The 25,985-nt window shown below is 39.9% G+C and overlaps 1 protein-coding gene across 1 annotated transcript; it reads left to right on the top strand.

The window, feature by feature from the left end:
* The first annotated feature begins 1,451 nt into the window (after window positions 1-1,451).
* Window positions 1,452-14,088, top strand: LOC150086390 (uncharacterized). The gene is made up of 6 exons (XM_090371348.1): window positions 1,452-1,550; window positions 6,445-6,506; window positions 9,273-9,383; window positions 9,468-9,563; window positions 10,486-10,514; window positions 14,049-14,088. The coding sequence occupies exons 1-6, from the start codon at window positions 1,457-1,459 to the stop codon at window positions 14,050-14,052; spliced, it is 396 nt and encodes a 131-aa protein (XP_090227474.1). The 5' UTR covers window positions 1,452-1,456; the 3' UTR covers window positions 14,053-14,088.
* The last annotated feature ends 11,897 nt before the right edge of the window (window positions 14,089-25,985 follow it).

Raw genomic sequence — 25,985 nt, 5'->3', positions numbered from 1 at the left:
ATTGGTGCTCTACTCTAATTTAGAAGTGACCTTGGAAACATCAGATTGCTTCCCAAAATATTCTAACACTCGCTAAACTCATAACCAGACGCATAAATTCCCCCAGAATGGACGACATCGTTAGGAGTCCCAGAATAGCAAGACGCTACCAGGCGGACCCTCGGCTTCATCTTCAAGCAGGGCTGGACAACCGGAAACACTGTCCAGCTTATCAACAGACTAACGATTGATGTAGACAAGTTCTGTGACTCAAAAGTACACAGATCAGAAAAAGTACAGGAAACTTTCAAGTGGATGGATCAATAACATTTACTCCCACCGGAAATGGTGTACCAAAATTTGTAAATTTGTTTACTGTTAAATCGTCTACTGAAATTTGTAAATATTTGTGGCTGTTATTTATGTAAGATGACCTTGTCACATCCACTGATTGTATAAACTGATTTATATTTATTTGTTTATATAGAATGTGAATAATTAATTGAATTACGGATCGCCCTCGTGGCTGAATGGCCCTGTAAGGGGGTCAGACCACATTTATTGGGTCAATAAACTGATTTAATAATAATAATAATAATAATAATAATAATAATAAAGGGGAAACTGGAGAATGGTTATTGAGTTCGAGTTTACAAATACATTGCATAAATTAGAAAATCTGTTGAAATAAATGGAGTGTCTTCAACAAAGAGCGTCCAGTTCACGGCCTTGGTAAACCTGAAAGTGTTAATCATTCAAAAAACATACTCAAAGTCAATGGAACAGCAATCTGTTTGTTGAAAATTGTGTATGACTACCATACATGGTAATTTTTTAGCCAATTTAACCCATAAGGATAATCAGCACTTAACGCCCTTGAGGGAAGCACAGTTGGTAAAACCACTGCCTCCCGACACCTGGTGGAAAAAACCTCAGTTTGAATCCCGAGGTACTTTTTTTTGGGACTTTTCACAATGCGGCTGATTTAAAAGGTCTCAGGCGAGGGTAGGATGTTTTTTCTCCCGGAAACTCGGGTTTTTGTTCCAATAAACAGCAAATCGACCACAGAATACACTTACAGACTTAATATTATCTTTCAATTGTTGTCGCAATGTACAGTTTCCACAGTATAAAGTCTTTTTATTGCTTGAAGGCTTTTGCTCTAAACTCAATTAAGTACACTTTATATTCATAGATATAAGGGTCCAATGAACCTTGGTAGGGCAGCATAGTCAGTGCGGACGAGCGTGACGAGTGTGAGTTACGTTTTAGTCTGTTGTTTGTGGTTTTTCATCTAGCAACTAGAGAAGTTTCATCTAGAAACTTCTCTCCAGCAAAGGGCAGTGTAGCTGTATGATGTAAAAGAGTGTGGTGCATGCACTTGTGACGTCTGCAGACATCATCTGTCATGTGGCTATGGTAAATATATTTATGCCCGAAACCATTACGCATTCAGTTCGTGATTCCTTCCTTCACAATGAAGTTATCCGTTCTAATTGCGATATTTCCTGCAACTGTTCTCTGCTGTATACAAGATGTTGAATTCAACAGCTCTTTGATGAAGGAATGTGGTGAGTTTGATGTTATTATTTCTCTTTAATACAAACATGGCGATTAATTTTATAATAGCAGATGGCTTGGAAAATTTAAGATCATTCCAAGCGATCTGCAAAGTTTCCCATTTTTGAAGATGGGCAGACTTCACAAACTTGACGGACTAGATGGTTCGGTGAAACCTATATTGGGTTTAGCTCAAGCGATTGGGGTGGCCACACAATATACAAAAATATTCTCTCCTGTTCTTTGGTTACTAGAATGTCCCTGCACAGTTTAGAGCTGTGCTTCGGGTCTTGTTGTAATAAAAAATCTCTATCACAAAGTCGAAGCCCAGAGGATATTTCATTATATTCAAGAATGTTTTTATTTCTTAATGTTTCTTAACATTTCTTCAATTCTGACACTCTCCTACTCCAGAAAACAAGAAACAACCTTCATGGTGCAATCACTACTGTGTGCTTAACTGTAGGCACTAAACAACTCTTCAACTGTCCGTGTTGATGGCTCTTAGACCAAGCCAACCGTTTCTTTCGATTTTCCAGTTTTAATAAGGGGTTTCGAACATTACCACAAAGTCCTCCTGTGACGAAGTTTTACAGTAGGTGTAGGCACCTTAGTATCTCAGTTCCTATTGAATTCAGCTCGGATTTCAGTACAGTAAGTTGTAAATGGCGTTTAAAAATCAGTGTTATGGTCTTATGTTGTGCTTCAGTTGTTACTCGCGGTAGTCCTGATCATGGGTTAACCTTTAAATTGTCAGTCTCCTTGAAATGTCGAGTCGAGTGGTAGTTCTTTTTTTCAACACTCAATTCCTTATTTCTTGCCATGGTTATCACAAAATACACAAAACTTACACCAAACTTTCATTCTGAATGACGTGTGCTCGAATTTACAAGTTACTGCCCTTCTCAATTTATATTATTATCACTCTAGAATCATCTACATCTTCTGTAATACTGAAACAACACTCCACTTTCTAGAATATTCTAGAATCATATACAACGTTCTACCGTATTCAGGATTCTTCTACAATATTCTTCCACATTGAAGATTCTTATATAAAGTTCTACCACGTTCAGGTTTTTTATACAAAATCTACCACATTCAGGAGTTTCTACACCTTTCTGGAATATTCTCGAATTTTCCAGAAAGTCGCCTGACGTGTGTAGTCTCAGCAAGTGGATGAATGCCATTAATATTCAGCTTACTCAGTCCATTCAAAGCTTTAAACACCTCAATCAGATCTCCCGCATATTATATTCATAGAAATATTTTCGATGTAGTGATTTTGTTTAAACGGGATTTTCTTTTATACGAGTAGTTCTGGTGATTGATAATTGTTGTAGGGCATCAGTAACTTAGACCATATTGCGCCATATGTCTATTATATCTGCAAACTGCGTGTGCTTTGTGGTCGATTTTATGTTTGCTAGACAAAAAGCCCGAGTTTCCGGGAGGAAAAACCAAGCTACCCAGGCCTGATACTAACTAATTCAGCCACATTTTGAAAAAGATCCATAAAAATTCCTCACGTCATCGACGGATTTTAGATTCAGGTCTTTTACACCCGTTGTAGGGTGGATGGATATTAAACCAAGGCCAGTGTGAGTCCTTCTTGCGTTCTCATCCCTAAGAAATTTTTCAGGCCTGAATGTAGATTTGTAGCCAAAGATTTCTCGCAATTTGCTTTAGCTTGCTTAATCCTTATAATGATTTGATTGTAGGCTACGTTGTATTTACTGTAGGTGTCTGTATACCCTGATGATTTATAATCAACCTTTTCATTTTTCTTCTCTGCCACCAGTTCAGCCTTCGTGGGTTAAGATCGCTGTCCTCCCCTCATCGGGTGGAAAAGATCTGAGTTCGAGTCTCATTGATTACGTGGGGTCTTTTTCACAAGGTGGTTGAGTTAGTCTGTCTCAGACGAGGGAAGTATGGTTTTTTCTCCCGATAACTCGCGTTTTTTGTCCAGAAAAACAGAAAATCGACCTCAACACAAGCAATTTACAGACAATTTCATGGAGCTTAGTCGCTGATGCTCCTAAAACCCAACTACAACCACAACTAATCTCATCTGATATTTCTGGTTTATTATAAAATGTCAAACAAATGACATTTCACCTGATAATAAGCTCTGAGCTCAATTTCAGAGATATGATGTTCATCAGAAGTTAGATATCAGAGATGGGAATAATACAGATTACGAAATATCGTTTATGCAAAACTGTTACTTTGTTCATAGTGGAAGTACATCCTGTCGTAGATGGAGAACCTCCAAGCACACGTGCGTATTACCATAAAATCATCATCAGGAAACAGTCCTCATTACAAACAGAGCTATAAAATATTTGCAATATTTACGTCCTTGCATCAGACCACATTGAATCCAACGTGGGGTGTAATAAAATACAAATAAAATAAAATACGCAGGTGGTACTGGCAGAAGAAGAGGACATACCGATCGTTAGATCATTTGACCGGACGTATTTCTGTAAAAGCATGGGATGGAAAAGTGCCCATAGCATTCGCAGATGATTTGGTTCTGCTTGTGCTGGGCAACTCTGGGTAGTAGCTAGAAGAAAGCACCATTGGTTGAAAAACATTAGATGCAGATCTCTCGTGAGAAAACTAAGACGGTAATGCTGAAAAGGAAGCTGAGTGTCGGTAGACACTTCACAGTTAAGATCTTTACGAGCCCTGTTTAGTTTGCCCATAAGGTCAACTACCAGGGGGGATGATCGTAGATGAAAACTCGCCTTTTTGCTCCTATACGAGAGAAAATGAGAAATGTATATGCTAAGGTAAGAAAAATGGTTCAGGGTGGAATAGGGTGATCAACCGAAGGTGCTGTGACTTCTTTTATAAGTGTATTTTCTTTTCTATTTCCACATAGGCATGTGAGGCATAGGTTTGGTTTTGTATAAGGTTTTATTGGCGCATTAGCAGCAATGACTGTTATGCGCGAAGACGAGTTAAAATAGATTCTGGTAACTTTAAAGGAGGTTACAGGGTCAAAATGTTAACTATATGTTTAAAAAGCGGTATATATTCTAAAAATATATGCTTTATTTTTTATATATACACCGATGAGCCAAAACATTATGACCATCTACCTAATAAGACATTGGTTCTCCACGTGCAGCCAAAACAGCTGGTACCCGGCGAGGCATGGACACTACAAGATTTCTAAATGTGTCTTGTGGTATCTGGTAACAACACGTAACCAGCAGATCCTTTAACTCCTGTAAGGTCTGTGGTTGAGATACCGCGGATCGGAGTTGCTCTTCCAACACAAACCACAGATGCTTGATGGGATTGATGTTTGGGGAATTTGGAGGCCAGGGCAATACCTAGAAGTCTTCCTCTTGGTCCGCGAACCAGTCTCGCGAACCAGTGTAGAGTGTGTTTAGTGGCAAGCGACACCAGTGGTTTAGGGGTTTCCACCATCTCTGCGTTGCTTTTATTGTAGGTGTGCCAGTTCACAGGAAAGGCCAGAGATTTAAAAATGTATGGATATTGTAACTTGCCCTTAATGCCACACTGCTCCAATTCGTACAAGCAGTCTTTTATGTGCAATAGTATCAAAGGCTTTCCTGAAATCCAAGTGTATGAGAGCTTCAGGAGACAGGACCAATTACAAGGAGAGCTTGCAAGGTCGCCCGAGGGCTACATCAACTAGAACAGACCGTTATCTGGCTCCAGCAGCAAGACGGAACTTTATGATATCCAGTCATCAACTGTCTCTTGATGTTGCTGCGGCCACAAATGAAAACTTGTCCAACTGGATTGTATTAAGAAGGATCAATCCAAGTGGATTCTACGCAAAGAAACCAGTAGTTTGGTCCCATTAAATCCAAACCACGTCGGAGCTCTTCGACAGTGGTGCCATGAACATGTGACTTGGGGCTTGATTCTGATTTGATTACAGACTAGTTTATATCTACAACTGTGACACTTGATAATTTGTATCATTCCTTGCATTTTATTCTTCCGGCACAAGTCTCATTAGTTTCTTTGACGTACATTAATTTCCAAGTCTTGATCAATATTTCGTAGTTGATATGGAAATTCCAGTGGTTCTATAATTATTTTCTTGAATACTTCCCATTTTAAATTTGCTGATGCTAACACTATCCTTTAGTCCCACTGTATAGAATTTAAAAACTGTCCGAGACCACTGCAGTCACCTTTACAAAAACAAAACCCTGTCCCTTTATCCTTGATGGTTGGTACATCCTTGAGGAAACCTCAGATCAATACGCTATGATCACTGCTACCCATTCATTCTTTTATCTGCAAATTCTTGATGAATGAAATGATTTATTCCTTTTGATAACCACATCAAGAGTACTGCTTTCATTTTTTCTTATCTAACCTGCTGTTGTACAAAACAGTTGTCCAATAAATATGCAGAATCCTTGTTATCGTTTGAGTTACCAATCCACAAGTTCTAGTCGATATCTACAAAGTTAAAATCCCCATTTTAGGACATTCTGATTTACTCACCCGCTCTCTTTCTCTCTACAGTTTCCGAGCGAAAAAAAAAAAAAAAAAACAAGCTGCCCTCGCCTGAGACCGACTAACTCAGCCACGTTGTGAAAAATACCCATAAAACATTCCTCACATCATCGACGGGTTTCAAACGGAGGTCTTTTCCAACCAATTGGGGAGGACCACGATCCAACCAACTGTGCTAGTCATATCTTAGTTATACCTCCTATTTTATTTGAGCAGAATTACAGACGTAAATTTGACCTTAAATTGCGACATTTTCTCATCACTGCCCTATACTTGTAATTACACTGACTATATTTGAGGCTTAGCAAAATGAGTTCTTTGTTTTAGCTGTAATATCTTGGTGGCGTTCTCAGACTGAAATTACAAAATGGGATCTCTTTCTTTTAATAGCTTTGAAGAATCGTTCAGCTTTCTTTGACTGTCTTTGTAAACCAGGAAATATGGGCGCAATAGTAAGTAGAATTTATTTTATAAATAATAAATAGAAACACGTAAGTCAATTACATTCAATTTAAAGTTTTTTGGTGGAAGAAGGGCATTTGGGGAAGTGAATAATATGATCATGGTATTTAAGCATCTGGCCTTATCCAAACAAGTGAGAATTGCAAATCCACTATTCAGAGTTTGTCTGGAAAGCAAAGAGACAAAAATTCAGAAAAAATTAAAGCAACTGTTCAGAAATGAATTCTGATCATCTGCTTTAATTTTTCCTGAATTTACTGAAAAATCCTTCCCACATCACCTTTGCATCCATTCCAATAGTTTGTTTAGTTCTTGAATTTATTTAAGCAACTTCCAGAAAAAACCGATGGAAGTTTGTTCCAACAATCAACCACCTGCTGGTTGAAGATAAACTTCCGCACATGTATCCTGCGACCATCCTGCCTCAATTTGAATTCTTGTCGCCTCATGCGTGTAGTCTCAGCAAGAGGAAGAATACCATCAACATTGAGGTTACTCAATTCATTCAAAGTCTTAAACTGAAACCCTTTCTTGATAAGAGCATATTTTATTCCCTTCATCAATCTCGCTGCCCTTCTCTCCATCCGTTCCAACAGATCTACATCTTCCTAAAGTGAGGCTTCCAGACCTGTACTCAAGATGCGGCCTAACCATAGCCTTATACAATGGAATAATTACCTCCTTATCACTTCTAGTAAAATTTCTGTATGTAATTGATAAAACCCATGAGCTGTCCTGGCTGCCTGTCTGCATTTCTCAGAGAACTTGATTATCTGAAGGGTAATCAGAGAACTTGATTATCCGACGAAGGGTCAGACCATACTTTCAAGAAGATAAGAACTGGATTTGGCTGAACAACAATGCATCTGCGAATTCCTGATTTAACTCTTCGAAAATTTTCATCCCAAAAAGGAATTATTGAGCATAACTGCCCTATCAACCAAATTTCGCTGCTGCTGACTTTTTTCTTTTTCTAAAGTTAAAAATGATGGTGAAAGTAAATGATTTCGCACCATTCACAGCAGCCAAAAGAATGTCTTCTTTAGGATGTGTCTCTCGGGTGCAGTAATTAAGGTGTGTTTTGTGCTCAGAGACAGATATGATAAGCATCACTACTCTGTTGACATTGAATCGATTCTACCGGCTGGTTGGCAGCCTTCAAAACAGAAATAACTTGAGACAGGGTATAACCTTTTAGAATAATGGTGGGCGCTTAACCTGTTGAAACCACGGCGGTTACTTTGTGAGATGAATGACGCCTTTGTGAGGATGTTTGTGGGCTGACCTGATGAAAAAAAAAATTGCTCTTTGGAAATGGGCATGAGTATTTGAATGGTTAGTTTGATGGTGAAAAGGTCTGGCTCCTGGTTTCCCACCCCAATGGGTTACTTGAATGAATATTCAAGTAACCCATTGGTAACCCAATTATTCAAGTAACCCATTGGTAACCCATCAAGTAACCCAAGTATACTAACCATAGCAGGCTATGAATCCTGCTATGGTTAGTATACAAGTGAGCGGACACTTGTAGTCAGATGTACAAGTGAGTGGAAGCTGTCTTGTGGCACTTTAGATAGAAGACCTGAAGTTTGAGACTGGATAACATCTTGTCGAGTGATATGTGACCTATATGAACTGATCAGCCCACTATGAAATTGATTTCAGTGTTGAGGTAGGAGCAGCATTTAGGACCTGTGATCCATCACCCTTCAAGTACGCCTGTCTTCTCCTGGCTTCGTGTCGTAGAAACTGGGGCTTCTGCGGTGGATTAGACCACCACGGCGAGCATGTGGCTTGTGATGGCAATGGTTGAATAGCAAATCGTTACGTTTCTTCTAGAAAATGCTGGTTCGGACTTGTCTGCTACTGAGCTGCATATCACCTGTTCATTCCATTACTGCATGGACTGTATGTGGATTGGTTTCCATTTCCTGAGAAGTCTATCCTTGATTACAGATTCACCGTTGCTATGATGACTGATGCTGTATTTGATGTCACCTGAACGCTTGCAGACGTTCGGATGGTAGTCACCAATTTCGCTATTAATAGCCTAACCATCAAAAAGCACCGTTGTAGACCTAGATTTCACATGACCGTCACTACATTCCACTGGCGTATTGATCACGCATTGACCATTCCACCAACAAACAATAGTGCAGTGTGTATAGTCCACCATTCCTTCTGCAGAACATTGAGTAGGTAAGGTACAGATGTGGCACGTGTTAGTCCAGCCATAAACCAAAAATTCCAGTTTATCTCATAGGACTCAAATAAACACTCTGTTCTGGTCTTTCCAAATTTTGTATGTCCATGAACTATTATTGAACAGCACTGACGGTATGGTAGGGATTCAAATCCACTTGGTACAATATCCGGTTTCCGTTGATGCCTTAATTCCCTGTTGATGTTTTGGACGGATGAATGACAAAATTGTCATATTACCCTTTCGAATACCCTCTGGTCAGGTGGAGTGAATTTCCGTGGGCTTCCTTATCGGTTGCTGGACAGTGGTGGTAGGCAGCAAACAGGACAAATAATTTTTGTGATAGGTCTTCTACCAGCCTTGAGTGACTTGTTTTTCTAGGAAAGTCCAATGGACTAAGAGGTGGTGTATTCAGAATATTACTTTTAAAAAAATTATTGCATGCGTTGGGATGAAATACCAAAGTACACTTTAATTACTCTTTGTGAATAATAATTCAAACATAATTTGTAGTTAAAACGTGGGGAATTAACAAACAATTTCCTTCTTATAGTTCAAGGAGAGCTGGAAAAAATGCGCCCTTTTGATCTCCAAAATAATTTTAATAACTTCTGAAAACATTGAAGATTACAGATGCAGAGATTACCCAGGTGAAACCTCTAAGGTAAAATACTTTTCTTTCTCTCATGGTTCAAATGAAGTTCGAAGTATTATATAAAATACTTATATAAGTACTTTTTTTAATTAGGAGCTGCAATTTGCCAAGGATTGTGTAACAAATTTGGCTTCTCCTCTTTATGATTTTGACTATTTCTTCAATTCGATGATAATGCCTTCGTATCAAGTAAGTTTACTTTTTGAATTAATAGACATTCACCATGTCAATCATCATAGTCAAAGAGAAATTAAATATTAGCATTTTATTGACCTAATTATAGTATTAAATCGTACTTTATAAGTTGCTTTATAGTTCTAGTTGCGCTCGTCAGTTTATTTTTAATTTTATCGAGAGATCTGGAGGAAAAACTGCTACCCACGCCTGACACCGACTAACTCGAGCAGGGATAAGGAGGTGATTATTCGCTTCTATAAGGCAATGGTCCAGCCATACCTTGAGTGCTGCATGCAGGTCTGGATGCTTCATTTTAGGGACAAAGGGTGTTTCTTACGAAGAAAGGTTTAAGTTGTGCAAATTACAGTGTTTGGAGACTAGGCACCTGCCAGGTGATTTAATTGAGGTTGCTGTGTTGTTGTTGGGTTTTAGGAGCATCGGCAACTAATCATGTTGCTTTATGCATATTGTCTATAAATTGCATGTTTTATTAAGTCGATTCTGTGTTTTCTAGTCGAAAAAATGGACTTTCAGAGACAAAAAACTGCTGCCAATGCCTGAAACCGACTAACTCGGCCAATGATTGAAAAGAGGGTACAAAAGTTTAGCATCCTTTCGTTTAGTCATATATGTCCTACCCTTTCTTAAAAAAAAGGTAGAAGACATTTGATATCAAATTTACTAAACGTATTTTCCAAATCACATCCACGATTAAGTTTAACTGTTATGTCGATGTCCATTCTAGTGATTACAATGAGCTCAATTTTGTATAAGCTGTACACATCAATACTTTGGATAGAACGAAAAACAAAATTGATGAGATTAACCAATGGATTCCTCACATTGAAGAAAACAATTTATGTCATTTGTGTGAATATTCGATTATCAAATCAGAGATATAATGCTGAATAAGTTTCTTATTTTTTTCTTTCAGAGTTGTGGCATCTGCTTAGGAGAAGAGGGGTGAGTAATTCAGATTTATTTGATCTTAAATATTTCGAAGCCAAAATGAGCTTTGGAGGAACGGTTTAATTTATTAAACCATTCCTTGTAAAATTAATTAAACCATTTGCATATTCAGTGATAATTTGAATTATTTTTAAGACCACTTAGTTTTTGGACCATACTGAAGTTTCAGAAGTGCAAAAATAATAAGTAATATTATTTTTGGGGAGCTAACTGCTTTCCAAAAACGACATTACCATCCTGTTAAATAGAAAATTCAACCTTCGTATTATTATTAACTTTTCTTCTCTTCATGGAGTTTTCTCCACATGCCAGCGACTAGCAGTGGTACTAGGCGCATTAGGTGGTTATGTCTGGCCTTTATTATTCATATTGGTGGTCGAAGAACTTTGTGACCATCCTACAGGTGTCCAGGATTGCGACGTGCTGAAATTCCACGTAAATGTGATCAGTGAGGCCTATTGCTACTAGGTTCTTAAGTAGGCTTGGCACCATTCCGTGGCTGACACGATGATCGAAATGGGCGTTATTGCTGCATCTCTTTGATCTCCTGTTATAGGTCTGTGTACTTCCTAATCTTTTCCTTGCGGTTTTGTGAAGGGGCATCACTATGGCAATCGCCTTCTTATCCAGTAGTGTTACGTTCGGTCTGTTGTGCGGAATTCTCTTGTCCGTTATTTTAGCCCGGTCCCAGTACACTAGACGCTGGGGCCTCTAATGGGCTTGGCAATGTACTTTTCGTACACTTTCTTTGATCAACTGGTATTTCCTCGCTAGCTTCTGATGGTTATCCTGGCTACCTGGTGGTGTTTACTAGTGTACTGCGCTTGGATGATCACCTTGCATCCTGCAGTGATGTGTTGGATCGTTTCAGAGTCTTTGACATCTGAGATCTAACAATTTTGGGTCCTTGGAGATGTATTTCTATAGTTCCTGATGTTGATTACCTTGATTCGAGCATGAATCGTTCTGTCTGCAGGAAGAGCGTTACGCTTATAAGCCAAGTATTGGAAGCCATTTTATCTATGTGGTCCTGAAGGAGGTCATTGTGTATACCGTTCTTGTGTTTATCCATGGAGTGTCTTCTCTGGGTGGAAGGGAACTCCTCGCTTAAATTCAGTGAGGAATGCCACTTGTCTATCTTTCTTATGGCCTTGTGGAGTGGCATTGTGGTTTAATGGAAGTAATCGTTCAAGCTAGTTATTGATTTCTTCTGTCGCCCGATGAGGTCTATCAAGCCCCTTCCTTATTCTTTCCGCACTATGTTCAGTCTCCCCACGACCGACATTGAGTGGTGTTGGCGGCTCTTGGTCATCATTATCCTTGTCTTTCTCGTGATATCCTCCAGCTCGGTGTTAGTCCAATCTATGACCCCGAAGAAGTATGTTAGCATTGGGACTGCATAGGTGTTTATGGCTTTAATTGTGATCCCTCAGTTCAGCTTTGCTTTCAGCAGGCTTCTAGGTCTCTGATGGTATTTTTCGGTCAGGCAGGCCTTAATTTCCTTGTGCTGTAACTGCTGAATCTGCATCATCCCCAAGTATTTGTAGGCCTCTCCCTCTGCCATGGCTTCGATCTGTTTACCAGCCTACAACTGGTAGTGTTGGCCTACTGATTTCCCTTGATGCACTCGGTGGATCTTGCAGTCGTCTAGACCAAATTTCATTTTGATATCATTGCTTAATTCTTCTGTGATCCGGAGTAACTGCTGGAGTGGTTTTTCGGTTTCCGCGTACAGTTTGTTGTTATCCATGTTCATCAGGTGGGGGGAAGGTTAAACGTTTTTCTTCCTTCTTTGAGGTTATATCCATACTTGCTGATGTTGGGCATGGTAGACAGCTGGTTGAGTGCTAGACAGAACCACAGCGGTCTCATGGCATCTCCCTGAAAGATTCCTCTCTCGATGGGGTCGGTCTGATTGTGATGTTCTCGACATTGATAGTGCTACTGCTTTTCGCCATGGTTGTTTCTAAGACGTTTGTTACTGTTGGATTGAGTTTGTAGATTTTCAGCATCTATGTTAGCAGCTATGATGCACTGAGTCGAAGACCTTGAGGTAATCGATGTTGCCCCTGTACAGGTTGCTTCTCTTCTTGAAGGCTAGCTCTATAACTGTGGCATCAATGGTTAATTGCTTTTTGCATCCTCATCTCATCAGCTTATATCCTGGATCTCCAAATGGTCTGATATCTTCTTGGTTTTGCTGCTGGTTAGGATCTTGTACATCGTTGGGAGACAGGTTATCGGCCTGTATTTCTTGGGGTCTCTTGTATCTTTTTATTTAGCCTTCAGGTATGTGATTCCTTGAGTGAGAACGGGTAATGTCTTTGGGTGACTTATGATCTGGGTGAACTGCTCTGCTAGATGCTTCTGTGTGTGCAAGTGAGCTTCTTGTAACGTTCGTTGTAGATGTTATCTGTTCCTGGGAACTCAAGTTGTGGGACTTCTTGATCGACTGTTGTACTTCCTCCCGAATCTCTCACTCTCCCATCTCCTACATGTCCTTGGTTTAGAAGACTGTCGGACAAGATGGGAAGTAAACTTGGAAGTATACTGCTGTGTGGATGACCTCCAGTTTTGTTGCCAAGCTAATGTGGTTGCCGATTACGGTGGTCTGCGACTGTCCAGAGGATTCTATTAGATCACTGCTTCGGTATCGGGTAGGTCTTTGTGGGATCGATTGCTTGGAATTCTGTTAGGGCTTTCTTCCATCTGTTTCCACTTCAGCTGCTCTGGGTTGTATTCCTTCTTTCTCTTCCTCATTTCGTTCCATGCTCTCCGTATTCTTTGTTCTTTGTAGTTGGTCGCTCCAACCCTACTTCATTTTTTCCAAGATTGCAGGCATTATCGGGTTCTTCGTGATGGCGGTCCTTCTCTAGACTGCTATTCGCTGTTCTGTGACCTGAACATCCGGGAATCGTTCCATCCACTTGGTATGTAGTCTCAGCCTTGTCAAACCGGTCTCTAGCTTGGTTATTTCGTAGTATGTTCGCATGGTGAACGTATTCATATTCTTTTCGATGCTTCACGTGCGTTAGCTTTTTACCTCCTTCCTTCCTTGTTGATCACTAGTGCAGTTGCCAGGAAGCACTTCCAGTTGGTTGGGCTGAATGGTCTTGATTTCCATTGTGGTACCATACCAAGGACAGTGCCTCTTGCTCCACTGTCTTTCTTGGGAGAGGAGACTGTCTCCACCTTTTCGAATTGACCCTTCTTGCCTAAGGCCTGAACGCAAGTGACTTTATCCTACTGCACACTTACGTTTCTTCGACTCATCCATCTTTGGAGCAAGGGAGACCAGTTTAGCTTCACAAGTCACAACAAAGAGGAGAGTCTTCAACCCAAACAAGAACACCTCGGCTCTCAGCCGAGGTGTTCCTGTTTTGTTTGGTGGACAATGAACTTATGATCTGATCGTTGTTTTGCATTCATTTCCTAATATAATTGCACTTTGTTAAATAAAAAATTAAGGCCTTTTGTCCAAGATTAATATATTATATTTTTGAACGTTTTTCTTTTTACATTTTACAGGTAACCGCCTTCAGAAGTCGTCAAATGACGTGGATATCCAATAAAAAATTTTGCTGTCTCGTGTTTCTGCTTAAAGCACGTGATTCTAATATTTTTGTAATCTTATCATGAGAATAAAATTTGTTTGTTAAATTTTCTACGTACACGATATTAATTAATTTATTTTGATCACGAAGCCAATGAAATGCACTGAAAAATCAAAGTCCTTTCACCAACAACTCACACTTCTATCAATTTAAAAAGTTCTTTATGCAAATAATCTGCTGAAATTTTTACGGGCATTATTTTAGTTTCCAAAGATGTTTATCGTGCTAACTTTCGATAACTGCCACTGGAGCGCTTTCCCTGATCACTACTGAGTAGACTGTGCATGCGCATGTCAGTACTTGTCGAGCTATCATTGCGGGAATAGAGTTGTTTTTAGCTGCGTGTCACTGACCACTGTTTTGAAGCAAGCATCATGTCGGACATACAGAGTGAACAGCTATATGTGATTCAGTATTGTGTCAGAAAGGCTTAAATACGTCGAAAACAGTTAAAGAGGTGAATAAAGCATATGGTAATGCGTGTCTTGGTAAGATGGTCATATTCCGGTTTCTCCATTAAGACAATTCCAGGCCCCATAAGGGTGTAAAGTTCAAGGGAGAGTATTTCGAGAAGGAGAAATCGCTATTAATATCTTAATGTGTCTTTACAAGTCACATTTTGACAAAAACCACACTGCTCAAGGTCCACTAACACAACCAACAGATAACCTCTCTGTTAATTCTACTAAATCCAATTTGATATTTATGGCAAATAATCTACAAAACACAACACCATCGTGGAACCAACATATTTACTTAAGAAAAGAAAACTAAGGACTTATTTACAGAAAACATATTTAATGGACAAAAAAGCACAATAGTTCTTGTCCTTGAACACAAATAGCAGTCAAATATTAAATGTTCCATGATTTCAGGAGCACCACACTTTCATAATGGAGAGGCAGCCAACCCCAGAGTGAACAATTTGGAGTTCAAGCTGCCATGCCCTGTTAGAAGAAAAGATAAATTCAGACCTGGGCAAAACCAGGCCAACCGTTGCTTGGTAAATTCTAATATGTTAGGAAGGTAACTAAAAGGTCAAGTCGTCTGTATATGCCACCTTCAAAATTTTGTCGCGCTGTACCCGAGCCACCCATCAAGAACCACATTCCAGCAGACCGGTCCTAGGACTGATCCCTGAGGGCAACCCTGAGTAACAGCACGAGTAAGCGAACAGACACCAGAATACACCACTAGGCTACGACCATGGAAATAATCAGAAACTAGACGATAAAGGGGAGCAGACACCTCGGCCTCCTGGAACCTCGCCATGACACTTTGCCACCATAAGTTGTCAAGGCCCCTTTGAAGTCCACAAAGAGGGCGAGGACATACATGGAATCCGCATTTGAGACCGAATCCATTACAAACTTTATATCATCAACAGTTGAACAGCCTTTTGTAAAGCCAAATTGAGTGTTTACTTGTAGATTTTTAGCCTTATAATATTTCATAAATCTAGTTACAATAATCTTTTCTAAAACCTTGCCTAGCACTGGTAGTAATGCAATAGGACGATAGGTGGAAGGAACATTGAGGGGTTTGTTAGGATTTTTAACCAGAATTTTAAGATTGGCTTGCTTCCAGGGAGTTGGAAAACGCCCATCAGCCAAACAGGAATTAAGAAGATTAACAATTTGTTGTGATTTGATCGTCCAGATTCTTTTTAATACTGCAAGTTCAAGTAAATCTAAGCCCGGACATCTGTTATCCTTCAAAGAATCAATAGCTGTGCCAATTTCAAGATTAGTAAACGGGTCCTCATTAGTTAAACCAGAATACATCAAGTGCTCCATCCTTAAATTTGTTTGTTCTATACTCTCTGGTACACAAATGTCTTGGCAAATAATGCCATCCAATATTGCATTCATCGACTCTGTCCAAGAAAGAATCTCTTGCCAAGAGACAGTTAATGATATGACATTGCCTGTCCATACTTAAAACAATGTTGTTGATAAGTTCTTGCAGTAACATTGTCGATTCCTTTGTCAGCACCATCTTCAGCTGGTGAACATTTTCTGGTGAGTGTGGACGTGCCGCTAGGCGTCTCCCCCAGAGCGTCCCATATGTGATCAATGGGATTTAGATTAGTGAAACGGGCAGGCCAATGCATGCGAACAATGTCTTCACTTTCCAAAAGCATATCACAGCTGCAGTGATCTGAGTGTGGACGTTATCATCCAAAAACACGAACTCGTGGCCAATGGCACCTCGGAACAGACGCACAAGGAGGAAGGATTATCTCAGTACAGTAGCGTGCACCGGTTACAGTACCGCCTTCCAGTATCTGGAGTTGTGTACGCCCATCCAAGATAACGCCTCCCCAGACGAGAACACCTCGACCGCCATATCGAACCCTTTCAGTGATGTTTGCGGGGTGACACCGTGTGCCAACTCTCGCCAGATTAGGTGACGTCCAGAATCGCTGCTGAGACTGAATCTACTCTCATCAGTAAAGAGTACCTTAAGTAAAGATTTTGTGGTTGTAACCTTCAGCAATAGTGTTGGTCGTTAAGTTTTCCACACCAGTATACTTCTCCCTATTCTACATGCATAGAATTCACACACTTTCAAATTTAACCTATCCTGCGGCTTTCTCTCAACACTGCACTGTACTTGTTGAGTAATTCCTTAGATTTTCTCTTAATTTCATTGGTGCCAACGAGTACAACAATATCAGCTTTTGTGCCTTTAAAAGATGTTACCTGTTCAACCATATGTTTATCTTTTTACCCTGGCAAACATACCCTGAGGCTATTCTACCATTTTGCTCAATATGTTTCCCATTTCTCTTACAATAGAGTCACCAACAACACCTCCTGTGGTACCAGCGCATTCTGACTTAGTGTAGCCGCTCTTTTGGCTGATGCGCAAACTGGCGTTCAGGTGGGCAACTGAGAGCTTGATGAAATCCAAACTTAATTCCCTCGATAGCATCTACCTTGTTCTTCAAACTCTCAAAAACTCCCATCAGAACGCTATGTTGATGCTTAAAAAAAGTAAGTGTGCCAAGTAAAGTATATACTGTATATGGTCCTTGAGGCTGTCAGAGATGTTCTCACAGATATGCCAGTCAAGCTGTACTTGCTACCTGGGAGTCTAAAACGCTGATGAAACTGATATTTGGGTGACACTCAAGTCAAGTGGACCCAATTTCGGCGAAGTGTGGACGATCTGTGACAGCCTCTGCTTGCACCTTCACGATGATGGGACTGTTAGTAATCTTGGGTGTAACCCCCATTCACAAGCACACTGTGGGTGACCACCCAGGTGTGAACCAACGTAAGCAGGGGTGGAGGAGTGGCGCATATGATTCCTTTCGCTTCAAAGGTAGTACTTGTGCATATGTCAGTCCTGATATTCTCTGCCAGAGACTTAGTAATTTGGAATCTCCTCTGTTCGATCTTCTCTGGCTTAAAATCTCTCTACCTCATTGTGTTAAATTTATTTCTTGTCTCTACCGTTCTCCCAACTCCACTAATCACTTCGAGCCCCTTGACGTCCTCTTTTTGCAACTTGACTTTCCCCAGTCCAACTTTCCTAATCGTGAGGTAATTTTCCTTGGTGATTTTAATGTTCACAACTCCAGATGGCTTCCATTTTGTATTCACACCGGCCCAGCTGGCCGAGATGCTGAGGCTTTGGCAATTACTAATGACCTTGCACAGATTGTTCATTTACCTACAAGAATACCGGACAATCCTCATCATACAGCCAACACGATTGATATTTTTCTCACAAACAACCCTTCTAAGTACACGGTCGAAGTGAGTGGTCCTTTAGGAACCTCAGATCATAACTTGGTGATTGTCTCTTCTCCAATGGAACCTTTATCTCATGGCTGTTCCCAACCTCGTATTGTTCGGCATTACAAGAATGCAAAATGGGATGACCTGCGAGACTTCTTTTCTTCTTTTCCTTGGTCGGATTACTGTTTCAAAACTTTTGATGTCAATGTTTGCTCAGAACATGTCACTGAAATTATTCTTGTAGGAATGGAATCCTTTATTCCACAATCCACTTTAAAATCTCATCCTTTATCTAAACCTTTGTTTTCCAATAAATGTGCTAAGGTTGATCAAGAGAAGAACGTTGCATATCGTAATTGGCTTCTTTTCAATTGTTCAGTTTCATTTTCTGCCTACACCAAAGCTCGCAACAATTGTAAAGCAGTTATTATTCAGTCAATCTAGATTTTGAACAGGCTAAGAGTAGAAAACTTGCTTCTTGCCCTAATGGTAGCTGAGAATTCTGGTCTCTTTTTTACCAAGGCTATTGGCCACAACTTTTCCCATCTCTGCTCCCACCTCTGTTCAAACCAGATGGTTCTTTTCACTTCGGCCAAGGATAAAGCTGACCTGCTAGCATCCCATTTCTCTTCCAACTCATGTATTAATGATCTTGGTAAAACACCTCCCATCATTCCTAACACGCTGCATTCAATGCCTCCTGTGGTCTTCCATCAAAAGTATGTCAGAAGGATTTTGACGAATCTCAATGGTAAGAAAGCTCCATGTTCTGATGGTATTTCTCCACTTGTTCTCAAAACCTGTGCTCCTGAACGTACTCCTGTTCTTTGCAGTCTTTTTTCACTTTCTTATTCCAAAGGTGTTTTTCCTTCTGCTTGGAAATTTGTTCATATCCAGCCAGTTCCTAAAAAGGGTGACAAATCCCTCCCATCCAATTATCATCCTATTAAAATTACTTCTACTCTTTCTAAACTAATGGAGATCTCAATTAACACCAACTAGAAATCTTCCGTCTGATCAACGATCGCCAGTATGTATTCCGTCAGTGTTGATCCGCTGATGATATTCTGACTTATGTTACTCATTTATGGACTAATTCAATGGAAAAGTTCGGTGAAACACAAACAGTTATTCTTGACATCTCAAAGACTTTAAATCGTGTTTAGCATAAAGGTCTTCTAAATAAGCTTCCATCTTGTAGTTTGGCAATTGCTTTTTGTAATTGGTTATCCAGTTTTCTCTCTGATCGCTCACTGAGTGTGATGGTAGATGGCTCTCTGTCTTCTAACTTCTCCAAATTGCTGCGGTCCACCCAAGGTTCAGTTCTTTCCCTCACTCTTTTTCTGTTATACATTAATGATCTTCTTCCATTGACTGGAGATCCTGTCCATAATTTTGCCGATGATAACACATTGCACTCCACATTCCATTTTGAGAAAGCTTGCCCTGCTCAATCAGCTTCAACTTCTCGAAAATCTGCTACCAATTCCTTAAATGCCGATCTTCAGGTAATTCTCCAGTGGGGCAAAGACAACTTAGTTGATTTCAACCCTTCTAAAACTCAGTCTTGTCTTATATCTCGTAAAAAGGATTCTTCTGCTCCTATGCTTATCTTTGGTGACACTCCGATTTCTAGACAAGATGATATATCTCTTTTGGGGATTACCCTGACTTCTATCTCTTTTGGCACAAGCACATTACAAATATTGCTTCTTCTTCATCTAAAAAACTTGGTTTTCTCTTTCGCTCTCGGCGTTACTTTTCTTCCAAACAGCTGCTCACTCTGTATAAATCGCAAATCTGCCCTGCTATGGAATATTGTTCCCACATCTGGGGTGGTGCCCCCAAAACCTCTCTCAGGCTTCTTGATTCCATTCAGAAGAGGGCAGTTAGGTTAATTAATGATTCATCTCTAACAGAGTCTCTCCACTCGCTGTCTCATAGACGCACTGTTTCTGCTGCATGCCTCTTCTACAGATACTTCCATGGGCACTGTTCTTCTGAATTGGCTTCTATAATTCCCGCTCTCTCTTTCAAAACAGTCCGAACACGTGCCGCCACCAGCCAACATCCATTTACTGTCCAGCTTCAAACTCTCGGAACCAACTTTTCATCTTCCTCCTTTATTCATTCAACTGCTGTTTTCTGGAACAACCTTCCTTCATACGTATTTCCTGAAAATTACAATCTACAGAAGTTCAAGTCCAATGTCAACAAATATCTTCTTTTGTCTTCCCAATCTCCAACCCAAGCACGGTCAAGTACTATAGGTTCTAATACCTCTCGTGTTTGGGGTTTTCATAAATAAATAAATAAATAAATAAAAAGCGGAAGCATACCGTGTTCGTATGCTACGGGCACTTTTCCATCCCATTGTTCTTTGCACGTGACATCTACACCTAACTATTTCTCTTATTTTTGGCATATACATTTTTCATTTTCTCTTGTATATGGGGAAAAAAGATGAGTTTTCATCTACAATCATCCAACCCCCCAGGTACTTGACCAAAGGAACAAACAAAACAGGACTCGCCAAGATGATAACTGTGAAGTGTTTACCGATACTCAGCTTGCTTTTTAGCATTATCATCTTTGTTTTCTTGCGCGAGATCTGCATCTTATGTATCTCAACCCATGGCCCTTACTTCAAGCTGCTACCTAGACTTGCGCAGCACATGCAGAACCAAATCGTCTGCGCATGCTATGGGCACTCTTGCATCTTATTGTTCTTTGCAGCAATACGTCCAGGCAAATGTGTAATTTGTGCATATATAATAAACCAAGTTTTATTTGTTTACCCCTCTTTCCTCTTCACCATTCTCTCTTTATACACTGTTCTCAGCACTAAATAAGTTATTTAAAGAACCATTGTCTTGCGGCCGCTCTAGAACCCTGCCATCTGGAAAGGGGGGCAGAGTAGAGAACAACGCGCATCTTGATGTTGCAGTTTACTCTTTACTTCTCAGAGTAAATTTAAGAACACAGGATTCAGTCCTAAATAAACCACTAGACGCTCATATAAATCCCAGCCTTTCTGGATTCCTATCTTAGTGTTTGAAACTTGCCTAGAAATCACGTTGTTCATATTAAACATTGTCCAGCAAGGGGCCCTACACTGTAACAGAAACGACTTCGGAACACATCACACGTGGGATTCAGTTTGGTCTGATGCAAGGACGGAAATATTGTAGATGTTTTATAGCTCTGTTTGTTATGAGGACTGCTTCCTAATGATGATATTATGACAATATTTTATCGCTCTGTTTGTCATGAGGACTATTTCCTTATGAAGAGTTTATGGCAAAAAGCACGGGATTTATGGCAAAAAGCATGTGGTTGATTTCCCAACGACAGGACTTTCTTCCGCTATGAACAAAATCACAGTCTTCCATAAAGGATATTTTTAAGCTGTATTTTTTGCATCCTTATACACCACAATCAGATCACCTTGCAGGTGTATAGTCTCCAGCCGCTGCAATTTGCACAACTTAAGCCTTTCTTCCTAAGAGCAACCCTTCCTTCCCCTCACCAATCTTGTTGCCTTTCTCTGTACACGCTCAATCAACTCTACACCCTCTTTAAAATGAGACCTCCACACCTGTGTACAGTACTCAAGGTGTGGCCTGACCATTGCCTTATACAAGGGGATAATCACATCCTTATCCCTGCTAGAAAAATTCCTGTATATCATTGACGAGTCCCCATGACCTGCCCTGGCAGCCTGTCTGCATTGCTCAGAAAACTTCATATCTGCCTGCACAATTACTCCCAGGTCTTTTTAATTTTCTACCACTTTAAGTGTAGTACCACACAATTTGTGTTACTCTAGGATCATTGCTACCCATAGGCAGTACTTTGCATTTGTCAATGTTAAACTTCAGTTGCCACTTGTCAGCCCATCTGCCCAACTTTTCTAGATCCTCTTGCAGTAGCACACTGTAATTAACAACCGAGCAACCTTTGTATCATGTGCAAACTTCGACACTAAGCCTGATATAGTTTCATCAATATCATTGATAAATATACAAAACAGCAGTCAGCCCATAATCGAACCCTGGGGGACTTCACTAATAACATTAGTCCACGAAAAGCAGAGTCCATTAATTACCACTCTTTGTCTTCTCCCACTCAACTATCCTTTTATCCATTATAGTAACTTTCTCTTAATACCATACTACTCCAATTTTTACAGTAGTCTTCAATGCGCAACAGTGTCAAAAGCTTTCCTAAAATCCAAATATATGATATCAAAATTATTCTTGCATCCAGTTCCTTTGTGACCACATCATAGTATACAATCAAACTTGTCAGACAAGACTTTCCCTTATCAAACCCATACTGTGTCTGAATTATTACTGACGTCTTGTCTAGATGACCCTACAATGCATTTTTAACCAGTGACTCCATTATTTTCCAAGGAAGAGAAGTCAAACTAACAGGTCTGTAATTACTCGTGTTACCCTTCGATCCCCCTTTGTGAATTGGGGATACATTTGCACATCTCCAGTCCGTGGGAACCTCCCCTGAGTCCAAGGATGCTCTCATAATTATGGCTAAGGGTTTGCTTAGTTGCTTTGCCGCCTCCTTTAATATAACTGGATAGATCCCCTCCACCCCAGGTGCTTTTCTTATGTTTAACTTCAACAATTTCTCCTCCACTTTGCTCTCAGTTATTACAAAATCATTACGCTCTCTGTTACAGTTTGATAAACTTCTTTCATTTCTCTCCCTTAATAACTCCACATGTGTGAATGTAGATTGGTCCACTTGATATCGAACCACCGATATCAAGTGGACCAATCTGATTCATCCCCTTCTTTCTGGAGTTTATATAACTAAAGAAGTCCTTTCTGTTTTTCTTAGCATCCTTTGCCAAAGATTTCTCGTAATCTACCTTCGCTTGCCTAACTTCCTTTATGACTTGATTACAGACTAACCATTAATAAATATTGAAAAGATCAACGCGCCCAGCACTACGAATTCCGGTTTACCTCTTCGAAAATTCCATCGCAAAAAAGAATTAGTGAGCCCAACTCCCCTATCCACCAAATTTGGCTGTTACTAACTTCTTTCTTTTTCCAAAGTTAAAAATGAAAGTGAAAGGGAAACGATTTCGTACCATTCACAACACCCAAAAGAATGTCATCAATCATGTCAAAAAGATAACGTTGGTGGACTTCTTAAAATGCTTTCTTTAATTAAAAGAAAGTCGTAACAAACGTATATTCCAAATGGGGACTATCTGGAATGATATTTGTAATAAAACTGTTATGGAAAGTTGTTTACTTTAAATTTGCTTGAAACACTGAGCGAAAACTTTGTCCCAGCGGATGTCCCTTCCATAAACAGTCAGCAGAGAAGATAATGGCCCAGTAAAATGATGGGATGGGTCGTTTAAAAATTTCTCAGAAATGATCAACTTCTGAAGAGGGTGCTAAGAAGAGCAACTATATTGGTGAAGGGCGCCAAGCATTAACTCTATGAGGAACAGTCTAGATGTGGTCTGTAGAACTAAGCATAAACACCTTAAAGAGCAATTTGACTGTTGTGTATATTAATCGCTTCTGAGGAGATTAGTAATATAAACAAGGGTTGAATATCAGTGCGTGAAAGTAGAAGGAGAGTGGAAAAGTATAAACTTTTTGGTGGTTAGTACATTAACCACCAAAAAGTATAATGGTTAATATAATAACAACCAAAAAGTATCGGTGTATCCATATGCTGCACATTAAGCCACTACAGTTCCAGCAGCGTGTCGAAAACGATAGAATAGTGGGTATAATCCTTAATTCCTTCTGCAGAATAGTGACGAGAGTGGTACAGATTTGGGACGTGTTATTCTGGCCATCACCCAACGTTTCACGTTATTCATAAGTATTTCGTAGGATTCAAATAGATACTCTGTACTAGTCTTCCCCACTTTTGTATATTCATGTCCATAAAATATTATCCTTTTTTTTTTTTTTTTTATGAAAACCCCAAACACGAGAGGTATTAGAACCTATAGTACTTGGTACCGCGCTTGGGTTACAGGTTGAGAAGACGAAAGAAGATATTTGTTGACATCGGACTTGAACTTGTGTAGACTGTAATTTTCAGGGAATACGTATGAAGGAAGGTTGTTCCAGAAAACGGCATTTCAATGAATAACTGAGGAAGATGAAAAGTTGGTTCTGTGAGTTTGAAGTTGGACAATAAATGGATGTTGGCTTGTGGCAGCACGCGTTCAGACTGTTTTGAAAGAGAGAGCTGGAATTATAGAAGCCAATTCAGAAGAACAGTGCCCATGGAAGTATCTGTAGAAGAGGCATGCAGCAGAAACAGTACGTCTATGAGAAAGCGAGTGGAGAGACTCTGTCAGAGATGAATCATTAATTAACCTAACTGCCCTCTTCTGAATGGAATCAAGAAGCCTGAGAGAGGTTTTGGGGGCACCACCCCAGATGTGGGAACAATATTCCATAGCAGGGCAGATTTGCGATTTATACAGAGTGAGCAGCTGTTTGGAAGAAAAGTAACGCCGAGAGCGAAAGAGAAAACCAAGTTTTTTAGATGCAGAAAAAGCAATATTTGTAATGTGCTTGTGCCAAGAGAGATTAGAAGTCAGGGTAATCCCCAAAAGAGATATATCATTTTGCCTAGAAATCGGAGTGTCACTAAAGATAAGCATTGGAGCAGAAGAATCCTTTTTGCGAGATATAAGACAAGACTGAGTTTAAGAAGGGTTGAAATTAACTAAGTTGTCTTTGCCCCACTGGAGAATTACCTGAAGATTGGCATTTAAGGAATTGGTAGCAGATTTTCGAGAAGTTGAAGCTGATTGAGCAGGACAAGGTTTCTCAAAATGGAAAGTTGAATGCAATGTACTATCATCGGCAAAACTATGGATAGGATTTCCATTGAATGGAAGAAGGTCATTAATATACAAGAGGATAAGAGTGGGGGAAAGAACTAAACCTTGGGGGACACCAGCATTAGTGGTGAAGTTAGAACACAGAGAGCCATCTACCATCACCCTCAGTGAGCGATCAGACAGAAAACTGGATAACCAATTACAAAAAACAGTTGGAAAACCATAAGATGGAAGCTTGTTTTGAGGACCTTTATGCCAAACACGATCGAAAGTCTTTGAGATTCAAGAGAAACTGCTTGGGTTTAACTCAACTTTTCCATTGAATTTGTCCATAAATGGGTAACATAAGTCCATAATTTGTCCATAAATGGGTAACATAAGTCCATAATTTGTCCATAAATGGGTAACATAAGTCCATAATTTGTCCATAAATGGGTAACACTGACGGAATCCATACTGGCGATCGTTGATCAGACTGAAGGTATCTAGATAGTGTAAGAGTTGGTGGTTAATTGATTTCTCCATTACTTTAGAAAGAGTAGAAGTAATGGCAATGGGACGATAATTGAATGTGAGGGACTTGTCACCGTTTTTTAGGAGCTGGCTGGATATGAGCAAATTTCCAAGCAGAAGAGAAAAACCTTTGGAATAAGAAAGTGAAGAAAGGCAGCAAAGAACAGGAGTAAGTTCAGGAGCACAGGTTTTGAGAACAAGTGGAGAAATACCATCCGGACCTGGAGATTTCTTAGCCTCAAGATTCGATAAAATCCTTCTGACATCCTTTTGACGGAAGACCACAGGACGCATCGAATGGAGCGTTTTGGGAATGGTGGGAAGTATTGTACCAAGATCATTAATACATTAGTTGGAAGAGAAATGGGATGCTAGCAGGTCAACTTTATCCTTGGCTGGAGTGACAACAAAACCATGTGGTTTTGACAGAGGTGGGAGCAGAGATGGGCGAAGTTGCGGCCAATTACGATATGCAACATTCTTCTCTTGAACACCATTAGCACATTTACTGGAAAACCAAGGTTTAGATAAAGGATGGGATTTTAGATTGGAGTGTGGAATAAAGGATTCCATTCCTACAAGAATAATTTCCCTGACACGATCTGAGCAAAAGTTGACATCAGAAATTTTGAAAAAGGAATCCGACCAAGGAAAAGAAGAAAAGAAATCTCGGAGGTCATCCCATTTTACATTCTTTTAATGCAAAATGGGATGAACAAAATGGGAGGTTGGGAAT

Source organism: Mastigoproctus giganteus, chromosome 4 (genome assembly GCF_048544385.1).
Source record: "Mastigoproctus giganteus isolate SK-2022 chromosome 4, ASM4854438v1, whole genome shotgun sequence".
NCBI lineage: Eukaryota > Metazoa > Arthropoda > Arachnida > Uropygi > Thelyphonidae > Mastigoproctus > Mastigoproctus giganteus.
The sequence above is the reverse complement of the archived record's forward strand: the minus strand, read 5'-3'. Positions and strand labels throughout refer to the sequence as shown.

What these genes read in the sequence shown, in the direction of transcription:
- LOC150086390 (XM_090371348.1), top strand. Translation starts at nt 1,457, where the DNA reads ATGAAGTTATCCGTTCTAATTGCGATATTTCCTGCAACTGTTCTCTGC. An exon ending in CTCTTTGATGAAGGAATGTG is followed by an intron (nt 1,551 to 6,444) that starts GTGAGTTTGATG and finishes TTCTTTTAATAG; the next exon opens with CTTTGAAGAATCGTTCAGCT. An exon ending in ACCCAGGTGAAACCTCTAAG is followed by an intron (nt 9,384 to 9,467) that starts GTAAAATACTTT and finishes TTTTTTAATTAG; the next exon opens with GAGCTGCAATTTGCCAAGGA.